Here is a 16596-nt window from a genome sequence, read left to right as displayed (position 1 = left end):
TAATAACCCTTACTCCATTGTAAAAAGATTCATCTGCAAAATGCCAGATGGAGGAATTCACACTTTTTCAGTTGCTAGTATGTTTTGTTTCCTGCAAGACTGAGTTTAAAGGGTAAGTCTCTCTAGCTATAGAAAGTTACCATCCCAAACAAGGGAATAAGCACGAGAGATAAGATGGGATTTATAAAGTTAAGAGTATCTGGGACCCATCTCCAGTAAAGAGAAAAAACATAGTAATTATGTGTATTTACTGAAAGACAGGACAGAAGTGTGTGGTCTTCTGAGCAATGCTGTGCTCTCCCCAAGCTGCTTCGTCTCACACACACTGCAGTCACCAGGCCATTCAGGGAAGTGGAGTCTTTAATCCTCACATACACAGAAATCCACTAAAAGGTTGTAATCCATAACACCTGGGACAAAAATCAACCCTCAGGAAATAACCTATTTTTTGCAAGTCCTGGGGCTTTTCCCTTCCAATTTCCTTCTAATTACACCCCTGGATCGTAAGGAGTTCTGAGTTGCACATACACCTGCTTCCCGAAAGGCATTTGCTTTGGAAGTATTTCAGCAGTTTTCTTCATTAGGATCCAAAACCTTGGAGTTAAGTGTTGCCAAGTCTGATGAACTGGAGAGAGGTATCAACCATGCTGTGCCAAAAGCTTGCCAAGTCTAGGCAGCTTTTACGTGGGGAAGAGAGGGTGTTGTTTTTGGGGAAGAAGGTTGTTTGTTTGTTTTTAAAGAAAACTTGTGCACAAGAGAAATATCAGACTGGTATAAACTATATCACAGACATACACGTGTGCCAATGAGTCTCACTGGTAATGGCCACAAAGAATCTGGAAAAGTCTGTTTAAATCTTTGTTGCAGATTTCACATACAGAAACGATGAGGCATTCTCAAGGTGAAGAAGATACACCAGTCTTACTTCAGCTGTTTTGAAAAGACTTTGTAATACTTCAAAGATTTTCATCTTGGATGTATGGAAACACTTACATTCCAAGATACAGACTGGAGACTGTCAAGTGCGCAGTAGCTGGAGAGCAGGAAAGCCAAGGAAAACAGAAAAGGATGTTTTCTTTTGTTAGCTGACTTCCACAGAACTGACAGGCTTTATGAAGCACAAAGAATGTCTTCCAGCCAAATGTACAAATGGCTTTCCCTATTGTCTAAAATTTTAAAATACTGTGTTCTCAGTGAAAAAATATGGTGAATTTTTAAAGAAACATTTGTGGGTTTTTTCCCACCTATTCCCCTCTCTCCCACTAAGCAGCACCACACGTTTGCACAATTCAAGCAGAATTTACATGAAAGGGGTTTGTTGTGTGCTGCTATACCCGGCAAAGCTAAAACTGGAGTTTGCTGGACAGTTATGTGTTCTCCTCACCAGAAGATGTTGAGGTCTTTGTGCATCAAAAGCGGAGGGATGCTGCTTCCATGAGAGGTGTCCCTGCGGATGAAGAGGATAATTCGGATGTACTGCAGCTGACTGAATGGACTGATGATCAGTTTAAAGTTCTTACATTCCCTCATGATGGATTCCAAAGCACAGATATTTGAATCTGCTCTTTGTCTGAAAACTTCAGTGCTCATCCAAGCAGATGACTTACAGAGGATGTATCTTTGCATGCAAGTTGTTGAGAAGGTATTGTGCTGTGTGCTTTAGGGTCATTTCCTCTGTTAAATTCACTGTACAAATATTTGGGTTTGTTTCTGATTCGATTTAAACAGCAGGCTTATCTTGAACAACCAACCTCCATTCAGTACAGCAGGTCTTTGTGAGCTCCAAAAGTGTATTTAATGTATTCATGTTGCGGTGCTTTTTTTCTCCCCTACCTATGTCTACACTTTGAGGTTGTTCTGTGCTAGCAATCTGGAAAAAAAATTCATCTTTAGAAAGGCTGGTTAGTTTGTTGGATTTATGTCAGAGGAGAGCATGCCAGTCAGTAAAAAACAAACAAAAATCAAAAACCCCACACACAAGTACTATTTTTTTTTCTCAGTAAATAGATTGAAAAAAAACCTAAGTCTGCCTATCGCTTTTGTAATTTACCAATTTAATGGGAAGTCCACCTAAAGATTCCAATTCCAACTTCATTTTGCTTCTCTTTAAGAGTATGCATCTTATATAAGGACAGTGATATCACAGAAAGGAAATGTGGTTGTATTTTTAAATGACTACTAGCTACTCATTTGGTGTTTTAGTAAGACAGAAACATACTTGTTACTACAAAAAGAGTATTGTTCAAAGTACAGAAGTTTAGAAAGGCAGAGATAAGAAAATCTTGATACATTTAACATACCTTCCAAGTTTTACACAGAAGAGAAAGACTCTACAGTAAAAGTACTAACAACGTAGCACTCACCAACACATTTTTCAGCCAGTTCTCCTAAGAAAGGATCTGACAATTTGGGGTTCCAATCCCTGGTATGAATTTGCAAAATGTGCTTTCGTGCCTGATTAAAAAAAAAAATAAAAAAATTAGATTAAAAAACTAGCAAATCAAATCCCTATCATAGAAAAAAATTTTCTTCATTTGTGTGAATCTATAGTTACTTTACCTGCTTTTGGCATGTAAATGAGACATGTAAAATAGAACTTAGCACTCTATAGTTTCAGCACTCCAAAGAACAAAGCTTTTCCCTTCTTTTTAATGTCATATATATGCAGTACTTTTTTCACCACTTTCACATTTTAATTTCTGTTTGATCAACATTATTATACATTAACTGATCAAAACTCATGTTCTATTAGGAATTATCATAGTTTTATGATTTCATTTTTAATTACTGCACCTATGAGTAACAGGTTCTACTGTCAAAGGCCTCACCAACTAATAGGTTGAGTACCACAGCACATACACATGAATCCCAAAACAATTTCAGCTAAAAGTTCTATAGAATTTAAATAAATCTATCCATATACAAAGCACATTTAATTCTAGGTATAAATTCATGAAGTATTATGGTTGAGTTTATGTAAATTTAGAAAAAAACCTGAAATGTTCCTGTTGCCAGCATTGTAATGCCTGGCTGTGCATCTACATTTTTTACATGCTTAGAAGTCTACAAGATTTAAAGTTATTTTGTCTTACCATAAGTTTCCAGCCCCCAGATAGTTAAGGTTCATTATACAAATCCCTAGTTTTGAGATAAGCAATACAGCTAATTGTGAATAATTTACCTCTGTTTAGTTTTAGCTATATCTTGAAGATCTGAAGCTCAATACAATTTCATATATACAATCTGTTTGTACTAAAAATGTCTTCCTAAATGAAACATTCTTACAAACAAGAATGAATATTTATATTTCATAAGCTTGGTTGTCAGGCATTCAAATGTTTAGTATACTACAGATGTTTATTAATAAATCTCCTTTCCAGGTTTTACCTTCTTGTCAGGCAAGTTGAAAAGAAATTCCCTGTCAAAGCGACCAGGTCTCCTGAGTGCAGGATCTATAGAATCCAATCTGTTTGTAGCACCGATTACAACTATTTCACCTCTATTATCCAGTCCATCCATGAGGGCAAGAAGAGTAGACACTATAGAGCTACAAGAGAGTTTTCAGAATAAGAAAGTTTTAGGAACACTGCAAGAACTTCTGCATTTACAAATGCAACATTAAAAAATTCAAAAGAAAAAAAGAAAAAAGCTAAGCTACAAACAGGTGCATAACAGTTTCAGGTGTCCTAAGTTCCACTGGCCTCCTGGTCTGCTGGCCCCAAATTTCTTTCAGCAGAGTGGAGGGACATGGACACATAAACACCACCACCTATAGAATGACAGGTACAAGTGTGTTGCCATACAGAGCACAGCAAAACTGAGATCAACAGCCACAAAAAAAATCAGCCAACAGCAAACTGTTGTAAGAAATGTTCTAAAAAATTACAAGATAGCAACACAAGATAAGTTTGTACATCACACCATTAAGAAAAAAAGTCATAGGTGAGCTCAGTTCATTGATAGAACATTACAATTCAACATGCTAGACTAACATTTTTTCAAATGGTTATTCCACTGGGCTGGTAACAGAATCTGTTTACAGCACAAAACAGCAAATCAAGGAATGGCTGTGGAAATCTTATTGTGGCTGAAGGGTAATTGTCACTGCAATTCAATTCCCAGCAAATTACAGTTTGCCTGAAGGACTGAAAAGATGACTTTCAACACCAAAAAACCAATCTGTCCTTTCTAGTATAAGTGGGCTTCAGAAAAAGTACCAAGCTTTCCTGTGAAATGAGAAAAAATTACATTTAAGAGTTTACCAAGATAATATACCCTATACCAAGATAATGGCAGCATAGAAGAAATATTACCTGTGAATCTGATCTTGTCTGCTAGAACGAACTGGAGCCAAACCATCTATTTCATCAAAAAAGATTATAGAGGGTCTCATCAAGTATGCCTGGTATGCAATAAACAAAACAAAAATTGAATTCACTGTTAATTCCTAATTTATCCATCAAAACTGAACACTGGTTTCACTAGAAAGCATTAACATGCTAAACTAACACATATATTGAGACATCTTTGTTAGAAAGTGTAAAGTCTGAAAGGAAAACTGAATTTCCAACTCCAGCAGCGTTTCAAAGCAAAGCAGAGTGCAGTCTACGTTGAGTAAGCAAGATGGCACCAGTGTACCAGTTTTACTGTGTGCTGGACAGGTTAAAGACAAACACACACCTGACACTCAGAAGACACAATCTTATCCACTCAATCTGTTTGTTTAGACAGCTCTGTCTGACAACTACTTTTCTTTGAGCTACTGCTTTGTGTGACTCTGTCCAATCTCTTCTAAGCCAAAAAAGAACACTAAAATAGACACACAACCAAGGCAAGCATGCACTCCCCTCTGTAGCATTTATCTTGAACATGTCAGTCAAACTCAAACTGACTGGGTTTTTTTCCCCAATTTTTACCCAAACTACTTTGCTTCATTAATGAAGAAATCAAGAGACTTCTTCCTCCGAGTTTCCAGAGCAAGAAAAGCTACTGTCAGCATTCCCCTACTCTTTTCATCCAAATATGACATTTGGTAAAATCCTACTTAATTTACAAAAATGTACAGTTATTTAGTTTGAATTGGAAATACCTTTGGCTACCTAAACCACAAAACACAACATACAGAGAAATTATATCAAGAAAAATGCATTTTCTTCTAACCTGATCAAAAAGGAGTCGAAGCTGACGTTCAGATTCACCAACCCACTTACTGAGACAGTCTGCTCCTTTCCTCATAAAGAAAGCCACCTTTTTGTCTCCTTGACTGCATTCATTAGCTAGAGCTCTAGCTACCAAGGTTTTACCTGTTCCAGGAGGACCATAGAATAAACAGCCCCTGAAGATAAATGGATCAACACAGTCACAAACTTATTTTACGTCTCCTGAAAAACTCCAAGTCAAATTTTATAATGAAGACAGGGAGCCTGGAGAAGAATGACTTAAGATCTTGTATTATTATTTTGTAGTAGTATTGTATTATACAAATGTTGTAGTATTAACATGACTTCATAACATCTAAGTTTGTTTTATGCTTTCAAATCAGTAAAACTTTGATTTGTAAAGAACATTAATCAAAGGCATATTAAGTTTCCAAAGGATTCTTCTACATTAGTTAAATATCGCCTCTTCAAGTATTAGATTTTAAGTAATACCTTAATCAATATTTGTTACTTCTTTGGAATGAAGTAATTAAGTGACAAAAATACCCCCAATTTTTCAATTGACTTAAACACCATTTAAATCACATACCAAGATGCCACATTATTAAATATTATAATCCCAGTATACTATTATTGAGAGAAACATCAGCCTTTTCCTTGATCTAGTAAAATATTTAATAACATAATGGGGAAAAAAGGCAAGGTACTCCTAAATAAAAGACATGAAAATTCTTTCTTTAACCAAATCACAAAGTTACCTCCCCCCACAAGAAAAATATACTAGGTTTTTTTAATTCTTCACCCTGCTCATTACATATTCTGATACACAAGGTAGCAAATATGTAAATCTATTTGAACTGTAAAACACTTCAGGGAAAGAATCAACCTCCTATGTGTTTTCAATTCCTCAGAGCTTAATTAAAAAAATACAACAGTGAGAGTAAATACACCTACCTTGGTGGCTGAATTTTGAATTTTTCAAATATTTCTGGATAGAGAAGAGGAAACACTACCATTTCCTTAAGTGCAAGGATATGATGGCTCAATCCCCCTATACTATCAAAACACACCTTAGGGAAAAAAAAACATATTAAGTTTACATTGTAACAGCTTTCCCCAAAAGCACCTTTACTTATAAAACATTTGAAAACAAATTAGAAAAAATATTGCATTGATCAACAGGATTTTCCTGAATTTTGAATGTGTGAAAAACCAGCTAAGAAAGTCAACTCTTGGCTGCCCACATGAGGCTCATTTGGTTTTCAAGTTAACTGTGCAAGGGCTGCCTGGACATCTACAGAGATCCAGTCTAAGTCCCAGAGCAAATGCTTTGTAGTCCAAAGGAATAAGGAGACAAAAGCTTTGGTAACAATAAAATAATATTTTAAAAAATCAATGAGCTTTTTTATGAATTTACTTCAACATCAATAAAAGGCTGTGGAGAATTCTGCTTATGCATAATTCAGGGAAGGAAGATAAAAAGCTCTAACAAAACCTACCGATTTATCAACAATCATTGGGTCAACATCAGCCAAACTCGCCCCAACTTTCACACGTTCCCGAAGGATTCCACTAGCTAAGTCTTCTGCTCGGAAGTTTAGAGGCAGGCACCTGTTCAACAATAAACAAACACCAAATAAATACTGCTTTCATTGCTTGGAGGTGAAGAAACAAGAGATTAAATGCCTTTTACTACATAAAGAGATAACCTTCACAGACTGGTAAACAAAACTAATCTTTTTTTGTGGTAACTATGGCTATATATCTGGAAGTTCCTTAATATTTATGCATCCATACACATATTTCAATCTGAAGAACTAGGCTGGATAGATTATTTTGATTGAACACAGAAGAAACAACATTTGCTTCCTTTAAGCCCCTACACAGATACTACATCAGGCCAACACATAGTTAAAGGGAGGAAGAAAGGAACTAGTAAGAGACAGGTTACACTCAGAACTACACTTCTGGTCATTGTACGTTGCTTGAATTCCTTGCAATGGAAAGGGAACAACGTGGCAGACAGGAAGAGATGGAAAAAAGATGAGGGAACTTTTTTCCTGCAGAATTTTCCTACCTAGTATGAGTGAACAAATTTACTTATAGATCTTCCATTTTTAGATTACTGCTAAATACATGTAAGGTCAAAAAAAAGTACATTAGGTGTTTAGAATGCATGAACTCTTACACAACAGGACGAGTGAAGAGCTGAGAGTACAACTGAATTAATTAGGACCAAGTTAGACCAATTTTAACCAAGAGGAGTTGATTTTTATAACCCAACTGAATCAAACTGCTACTCTTATATTTCCATCTTTTTATCACTATCATTAAGTACCTACTTATAAGACTCCAAAACCTGAATTGATATATAACCATCACTCCTCCTAAACCACATCTGCAGGTAATTACCGGCAGAATCAAAAGTCTGCAGAACTCATAAAACATTATAAAGTAGTTCTGCTTGTTTTCTCATAAATAATAAGATCAAACAATTCTAAAGACCAAGGATGTTTTGATACCTATTTCTTGCTCTGGCTATGCTTTTAGATTTTCTTCTTTCAAAACGTTCTTCATCTGAAGAGGTTGTATCACTGCTGTGAATGGCGTGCTTCTTTCTCCTATTGAAGTGGCAAAACAAACAGAAAACTCAGTCTTTTTTGCAGTGGAATGGCATGTTTTGGTCCTTCTATAAAAATGAAACTGAAATGCTAAGTACAGTATTGTTCAGGTTAGAGATGTATGCAAATTCTAGCTTCATCAAATAATGTAGTATCATCAAGTATCAAAATAATCTGAGAGGGAAACAATAGCTCTTACTGCCACAGCGATTATGTGAATTCAACATGAACATTATTAGAACAGCCGAGCCCTATAAAATGTGTGGTCCAGTCCATGCTACCTCAGCAATGTGATTTGAATATTCAGTCAATAAGCTGCGATTGTACTTAAGAAAATTTCCAACTACTTTAGCCACCTCTAACATAACAAACATACCGAAGTCTCCTTACTCAGTTTGATGCTTCCTTTACATATTCTTTGAAAAAAAATCCATACTTCACAAAGTATATAATCTCTTTTTACGAGGTTATTAATTCTGAATAGCAGAACAGGCTCTCAAAATACCTTTACTTCTAATCTGAATCCAAGTAAAATTACTATCCCAAGTCTCAATGAACCATTTCTTATTTTAGTATCACAGTATTTCACAAAAAGGAGTATTTCAGAAATACTAGAGAATGTACATTAAATCTTCTGTACAAAAAAGCATTGAATTTGGTATTGGTTGAAATACTCAAGAACTTTTGCGTGAAGAAGTTGGTTAATAGTAAAAACTCTTGGATTTTAAGTGAATATGGAAAGCTGCATTATTTGTATGAACATGATAGTGCACTGAATTAACTGTTTTTTGCCAATGGATAACATGGTCTATCAATTTTACTGTTCATTGACCAAAAATGAGATACATTTCAAAATATATCAAAGAGAATATCAAGCAATTGGGAAGATTTCTTATGACAAGAAGGGATAAAATGAGGGCCAAGTAATGAGCAGGCTAAAACCAAAGGGATAATAACTTTCACACTCTTCACATATGAATAGTAAGTACAAGTACAAATCCAGGTATTACCCAAAAAATGTGATATGCTCTTCAAGGAAAAAAATCAAACCACCAACTCTTATCTGTATTACAGAGAAACTTTAGAATCCTAAGATTCAGCTATTACTTTATTTACTTTATATATTTTCACTATGCCATGAAATTGAGCAATAAGACAAGAGTTTCAGCTATGACTAGTATTCATTTACTTGGATTCTGCTCATGGACAGATTTGTCTTTTTGAAGCTTTGAGTAAGTTTATTTTTTAAAAAATGTTTTAAGCTGTAATCTCATCTGTTTTGTTACATAAAGCCTACTGACAGTTTCCAAGACAACTTGATACATTCCAGACTTCTCTGACACACAACATAAGAGTCAAAAATTATGCTTGCTAAATATTTTATTAAATTGTTGAAAATTCTTGCATGAAATTTGAACAGAAAGAAAACAAAAAACATTAACCTGCTTTGCTCAGTTTTATAGAACAGAAAAGGGATATTTGTTAAACTGATGCATTGGATTTAAATATTCAATATATAGCCTTATAGAGAAAGCTACAGTGTGCCATGCAGAACTCTTTCCAGTGCTTGCAGTACACCTGTTCCATTCTGTGTAGCACAAAGCTTCTAGTAGGTTTATACAGTGCCATGACACCCCTGTCTGGATGCTGATCAGGATCTGAATCCAGGATACAATTCAAGAGCCACTCACATGTGTGAATGAACTGTGCAACTAACTCAAGAATGGTTTGAAAATCAAAAGCTACCAAAAATGTACCAAAGGAAAGCAAACAATTACACACCAGAAGACTGACATTTACCTGATATGGCTTCTTCTTGCAGGAGATCTGTGAATATCGAACAGCGTATTTTCTCTCTTTTTTTGATGAGCTGGCACTGTAACATCAATTACAAAAGAATAACAAACTAACCTTAATGCAGCACAGAAGTGCTGGATTATCAATTTTCATCAATAAGGTTATCATTGTTTCTCTAAAAGCATAAATTAAAGAAAGAATTGGGCAGGGGGCTTTGTCACTATGACCATACTTGGCTTGATGCAGGCACAGGAATTTCATTCTCACCCTCCCCAAATTACTAGAGCAGTGTCTGTGATGGCACAGAATGTAATTCAACCAGGGCACTATCATTTTATTTGCAGGACATTGAAACCTCTTCAGAGCTGATAATATGGGATGTCTTGAAATTTCTCTGAACAAATTAACCACAGCAGTTCTTTATCAAAGAAATCATACTCTGTGATCCTCTGACTTGCAGAAATGGTTCAAAGCTGCACTAGGGAAAACTCCAACTTAACAGGAAGAAGCATTTCTTTACTGAGAGGGTGGTCCAACACTGCAAAAGGCTTCCAAAGAAGTGGTTGATGCCCCAAGCCTGTCATAAGAGGCATTTGGGCTATGACCTGAATAACATGCTTTTTGTCAGCCCTGAAGCTGCCAGGCATATGAACACTGAAATACCTGAGATTTCTCATTTGTGATAACTGCTGGTATGCCATTTATGCACGGTTATGAATTAGGCTTACCACTCAAGAAGAGAAGCAGGCATAACAGTAACTATTTTTTCTATGGAATCACCTAATTTATTATATTGTTTTCTTCCAAGTATTTCTTGACCTAAACCCCAAGCACCCCCAGCCCTGAGGCCAGCACAGGGTGATATTTGCAGAGTTCAATGAGGCAGCAATGCCACCACCACTGACAAACTGACAGACTGTGTCTCAGCAGTCCCATCCACATGGTGAACCACAACAGGCCAGGGTGGAAATCACACAGCGCTGCATCCCTGTTACTCTGTCAGGGGTGAGAAACAGCCATCCAACTATTCCCTCCCCACATCCACGGTACTCCTGCAGGTCAAGCACTGTCAGGTTCCTCACCTATTGGAGGGGCCTGGTATCTCTCAACAGTTTTTCTCTGTCTGAGATTATATGGCCGATCATTTTCTTCCCCCTCAGCTTCTTCTACTTCTATATCTCCATCTTCTTCCTGAGACTCTGTTGGGGGGTAAAAATATTTTCAGAACACTTCCACTTCATGTCAAAGCTACCTTCATCCTAAAAAATTAACTTTTTAATAGTCACTGAGAATTACTGCCCATTTATTAATTAACACTAATTGTCAAATCAGTGGAAATTTTGAATTTCATGATAAATCTACAGCACATTGTCAAACGTCCTTCTAGTTTTTTACACAAGACTCTGGAAAGGCAAAAGAAAGAAAAATAAATGCAGTCAAAACAGTTTTAGTCGTAAAATACTTCAAATATCACTTCTATCCACTGTATTTTTCCTTCAATAACTATCCTTCAAATTAAGGATAATTCCTTTCATCTCTTTTCCCATAGGAGCCTCAATAAATCAAATATTTGACACAGCATGAAAATAAGTACAACTTTATGATTCACATCATTTTTAAACAAAGCCAAGAACACAGAAATACACTTTATATACTTTGTGTGTAAAGGCACAACATAGGTACATCTGTTAACAGGATCAGAACTTCCATCCATGGATCTCAGAACTAGGACTGTATTCTTATTCATTGGGACAAACCATACCTTCCACAGCAGTTTTAATTAAAAATTGAGATGCAGTATGCTGAAACCTGTACGGATGCCTGAAGTTTAAACAGGATTTTTTAAGGAGCCCAAGCATGATGCTGATCAGGCAATCAAAGTTAGGCACAATCCCTTCTTTCCTGGTAATTTTTGAACCCACTGACCAGTTTCATTCAATTTTTTAAAGCAAAGTAGAATTTCAAATACAGTTGTGCACCTACAAGCCTCCTAAAATGTCAGTGGACAGAAAGGAGACTTTAATTAATACCTTACCCCAAAGGAAGAATGCAGGCCTAACTATTACAAATTATTTCTGGTAATTGCCACGCAGCAAACGAGAAACACCAAGTCAGTTAGAATACACATAGTTGTAGACTACACTCATCAAACCCTGATTTCCACCAGAGGACTGTTACATGGAATGGAAGGAAAGCTCCAATTACTTAGTATTAAGAAAAACAGAAGGAAGGAAATTTACTATACAAACATTTAGAAACCAGGCTTTTTTCTGCTTTCTGAAGTGCAATATATTACTATCTTATGGGAAGGATTACTTTGTTCTATAAGTATTTTGGACAAACCTCCACTATTTTTTACAACCCCTACCTTCTTCTTCCCCTTCTGTGGACACTTCATGGTGGTTCTGAATTCCATAGCTATTTCTCCTCAGTGACTTCCTCCTTCTTTTCACTCGAGAATACATATCCATGTTTTCCTGGAATAAAATTCACATGCACTTCCATCAGTAGTGTCCCACGTCACTGAGTATTAGTCCCAGTGCAGTAAATAATGCTCTACACAATCTCTAGTTCTCAAGTGTTTTTCCAGCAGAGCTCTCCATAGGTAGACTACAAAAGCAGTCTTATATAATAGATGCTAAAGTAAATCTCTGAGACAGTACCTAGTCCACCTAATACAAAGTAATATCAGTATCAAGTTTTCATGAAAAAAGCAGATGATAGTCCCTGGTCCTGCTGCTTCCAGGCTACCAGAGTATGCTTCAAACCAAAGAACCACCACAGCACATCAGGAGAGCACGACAATGAATTTATCAATAAAGGAAACAATGTAGTGTATATCTGCTAATTAAGTTCTGAATTTTAGTTTATCATGTTTTTTTCATGTTATCCATCAAAGAAAATCATAAACCATTAGACAGAGCTATGGATAAATGTATGGTGTTTGCAAAAAAAAACATGCTCTGCCTTGATATGACTTTTATCCAAGATCTCAGAAACTCTGCACTTACAAATTCAGTATCTGTCCACATCCGCAGCCGTTCCACCTCCCCAGATCGCCTGTTCCTCCTGATGTTAATATTATCCATTTCCTGCAGGACAGCTTCAGCCGTACTAAAATATATGCAACAGTTAACACACACAAAAAATCAGCCTTTAAACAATGCCATGCAGAACTTTGGACATAGCATTCAACATCTTAAGTTGTCTATCAATTAACTACAAACCTAACCATAACAAAATTGAAAGAATATAAACTAGTAAGTATGTAAAAGAAAAAATGCTGATGCTATTTAAGTCTGGAGTTCAAATTAGAGAGTAGTATTTTAACAAACTTTTAAAAATAATTTGGCTCAGTATAAATTGTAGCATATAAATCTGCAACTGCTGAGACATTAGATTAGGTGTCAGGCAAGATTAAATTTGAAAAATAAGAAAGTAAAGATTTTCATCTATATAATTATAATAATGGGAATGCAATTAATGCCTCCACCCCATAAGCTTTACAGTTTCTTACCCTGGCCTCAAAGAGACTTTAGAACATATAGGATTTTTATTAAATCAGTAACATCTAGAATCTCATCATTCAGTATTTGACCTCACGATCATTTCCCATCTACTATTTAGTTAGCATTTTCATTATCTGGAGTATTTGTAAACAGCTGTCAAAACAGCAGTGGTATGTAAGTGATAACCCTGGCCAAGATGCTTCACTGCTAAAGAAGAGAACAGCACAGTATTAGCCAGGCCAAGTCAATTATTTGGCCACCTGTCCTGAAGACCATATTACTGCTCTCCATGGTGATTAGAGTAGCTTTTAACTGGAATTCTGCTATATTTGCATAATATTTGTACGAAGACAGAAACCTCCATTTCCTTTTTTTCAAGGTGTTTAAAAGTAAATCTAAACAGTCAAAGACTGCCTAAAAGGAAGACAGTGGAAGTTCTGGTGATGTAAGTCAGTAAGGCCACACTTTCATTATGAGAGCTCCTCTCCATTTTAAATAATTCTTCCAAAATATCTGTGATGAGTGACAGAACCATTTCAAGTAAAATCATGCTGCAGTTTGCTACCAAAGAAAATAGGGTTGGAAGGGACCTGGAAAAGTCAATGTGCTCTGCCAGGCAAGAGCACACTACAGAATGCCTAAATCATTCCTGACAGACTTTTGTCAAACCTGTTCTTAAAAACCTCCAATGGTTATGGGACACACTGTTATAAGTAAAAGCTCATATACAGACTTCAGTACCATGATCTTATCAAATTACAACTTCATGGTAGGCTTTTCCCTACTGTTGATGAGGAGAGGAAGATTCAATTGCAACTAGAAAAATAAATGTAACTCAATATAAGTTTGCACACTGATACCAAGTAGTTACTGAGTAACTCGGAAAAAAAAATTAAATTAATAAAAGATCCAACAGAATACATTTAAAAATAAAGATCATACTTGACAATTAAATGTTTACATCATTTTCCAGCTCTGGAGAAAGCAGTCTTTCAGAGATGTGACTGCTAAAACCTGTTTTACAGGTGGGAAGATCAGGACATATTAAATGACCTGCCCAGGGCTAGAGAGAAAAAATAGTTCAGAAAAAGCATTTCTGGCTCCCATTCCTATGCTCAGACCAGACCGTGCCTCCCTGACCTACTTTGTCTGCACAGTAAATGTCAAAAAGTGACACCCACCCTATGTGAATTATTAACAAATGGTAAAAAACAAAAACAAAAGAAAGTTACAAACTTTTGATATTTTATGATCAAATCATACAAGCAAAATCTAGAATGCTTCCAAGCACCGCTGCTAATCACCAATTTACATGACATTTAAGGTATCACTACATAAACAGGTTACCAAGAAACAAACTAGGGTGTGGATTTACAGCCCGTCAGGCACTCTGCAGTAACTGCCAACACACAGTTTTATCCATGTGTAAGGACAGAGTAACTTACTCCTCAATGAAAGCCTGGGAAGCTGTTCTGCATTTAGAGCATGGACACCATGGCAATCACAGCACAGACCCAGCTGTAACTCAAACCACAGTCTAGCTTGTCTCAGTGCATCCCCACAGTAAAACACAGACATGGCACTGGAACACAGGGGTTTCTAATTTTAAAAAATCATTAAGGTGCTTTGTGAATACAACTGTAGTATCCCCACATACCTGTTTACTAGCTGATCAAACAATAAACTCTGATTCAAAGTTTCAAATCTGTTTTTCCTGGACCGACAACTTTTTCTGACTTCTATATCTCCGTTTATGCAAGCATGGTCCCCATCTCCCTTTTTTTCCCCTCGAAGGGGGTGGCTTTTGAGAGCTAAGAGAAATTTGTATTACTACTTCAAAATGCAGGAAACAACATTTTCACAAACAAGAATTAATAAGAGAATACTTAGCAAGGACAATAAACCAAAAATTATTAAGCATAGTATGAACTAAAGAACTGTATTTAATTCCTATCAAAGTTATTTTAAAAGTTACTTCTGCATATTCAAGCTTGTTTCCTTAGATGATAATTTTATTTTATTATGAAAATTTGGCATTCAATTAAGCATTCAATATTTTTAAGTTAACATCAATACTAAAATGCACACTTGGCCCACAGTTTCAATTCTTAGTCTTTCAAATATAGTATCAAAACACCAGATACAATATACTGACTTCACAAGCAAATCTATACCAGCTACTCTGTACAGTGCCAAACAAAGAGATCCCACTGCTAATTGTTCCTTAGGCACCACAATAAATAATAAAATACCAATTATGCCTAATGAAATAACACTTTACATAGAGTCAACACAAAATTAAACAAGACAGAACTGATGAAAAAGGGACACAAAAGACAAAGTGGTTTTAGCTGAGATAAGCAATGAAATGGCAAGTTTGTAGGGTACAAGCTTTTAAGAAGACTGTTCAAGGTAGCAGGAGCTGCAGACAAGGCAGGTCTCTCTAAAGCAATAGAGTTAAGTAATGTTAAGAACCACAGAAGGCCAAATTTCAGATGAGCAAAGAGACTAAGTAAATTAAAGAGACCAACTGAGAGAGGAAGGCCAAAATTAGCTCATAACAGTAATTTGGGAATTAAGGAAAACATCAAGATCATGGCCAAGAGGTCTGAATTGAGAAGAGAAATGGATTTTCATCTAAAAATGTTCCCCATATCCACAGAGAGTATCCAAGATGGCAACAGGAAAAAACTGAGCAGCAACTTTTCTGGTCAAAATGGTCAAAGGAATCAGTAAAGTTATCAAAAACATATGCCACTGAATATCATTGACATAAAACTATTTAATGCAAAAGCTGATACAAAAAGCTTTGCTATAATTTACTTACATAAGCTACGTCCATTTGGTAGTGTAGCACCAGGCTGAGAAGTTAGCCTATGGGACAATCAGACATACAAATAATGTTAACATTCTTTAGCCAAGCGAAAGGCACGGTGAAAACAGAACTTTGACTGTAAAATGCTCTGTGATACTCTGATTTCAAAACCTCTCCAAGACAAAGCCTTGGAAGAGTCTACTTCATGCCCAACACCTTAGTAAGGACAAAACTGCTCAATACCAATTGTACGAATCCCCACAACGGTCAAAGCACCTCTTTGATTAATCTCCCTAATCCTTCTTCATGCCCTTATGCTGTTAACTCTCTCCTTAAATTTCAGAACTGAACCTTGGTATAGCTCTCCAAAGGCAACCATCATCCCAACACTTTGGATAAACCAGTAGAAGTAACAGAACTTTTGGGAAAAGTCTTAGTGACTGAAGATCCCTGTTAAGCACAGTGCTTTGGATTTTGGCAGAACCAACATAAAACTTCAGATGCAAAGACACACTGCAGTGGGTTCTAAATGAGCGACAATATGATTTTCAGTACCCTGGTCAAATTTCATTTGACATAACTATCTAAATTCTCCCAGCTGCATTAAATACTTCTTTTTGTATATTGACATTTCTAGGAGCTCCAGTACAAGTCTACTCTTAGAAACAAAAGAAACGGAAGGTGCACAAGTTTCA

General features: G+C 36.2%; 1 protein-coding gene across 2 annotated transcripts in view; it reads right to left on the bottom strand.

The window, feature by feature from the left end:
* ATAD2B (ATPase family AAA domain containing 2B) overlaps nucleotides 1-16596 on the bottom strand; it is a 73893-nt gene that overhangs the window by 40974 nt on the left and 16323 nt on the right. For both annotated transcript variants that reach the window (XM_059468819.1, XM_059468820.1), the window contains exons 3-15: nucleotides 15914-15960; nucleotides 14744-14897; nucleotides 12589-12691; nucleotides 11946-12054; nucleotides 10660-10776; nucleotides 9581-9656; nucleotides 7682-7780; nucleotides 6659-6770; nucleotides 6114-6229; nucleotides 5161-5335; nucleotides 4314-4402; nucleotides 3388-3547; nucleotides 2364-2454 (exon numbers count right to left, since the gene is read on the bottom strand). In XM_059468819.1, coding sequence (XP_059324802.1) covers nucleotides 2364-2454; nucleotides 3388-3547; nucleotides 4314-4402; nucleotides 5161-5335; nucleotides 6114-6229; nucleotides 6659-6770; nucleotides 7682-7780; nucleotides 9581-9656; nucleotides 10660-10776; nucleotides 11946-12054; nucleotides 12589-12691; nucleotides 14744-14897; nucleotides 15914-15960 — 1448 coding nt within the window. The remainder of the gene's footprint in view (nucleotides 1-2363; nucleotides 2455-3387; nucleotides 3548-4313; nucleotides 4403-5160; nucleotides 5336-6113; nucleotides 6230-6658; nucleotides 6771-7681; nucleotides 7781-9580; nucleotides 9657-10659; nucleotides 10777-11945; nucleotides 12055-12588; nucleotides 12692-14743; nucleotides 14898-15913; nucleotides 15961-16596) is intronic.

This window comes from Ammospiza nelsoni, chromosome 3 (assembly GCF_027579445.1).
Source record: "Ammospiza nelsoni isolate bAmmNel1 chromosome 3, bAmmNel1.pri, whole genome shotgun sequence".
In the NCBI taxonomy this organism is placed as follows: Eukaryota; Metazoa; Chordata; class Aves; order Passeriformes; family Passerellidae; genus Ammospiza; species Ammospiza nelsoni.
Note: the sequence above shows the minus strand (reverse complement) of the source record. Positions and strands in the feature narration are given on the sequence as shown.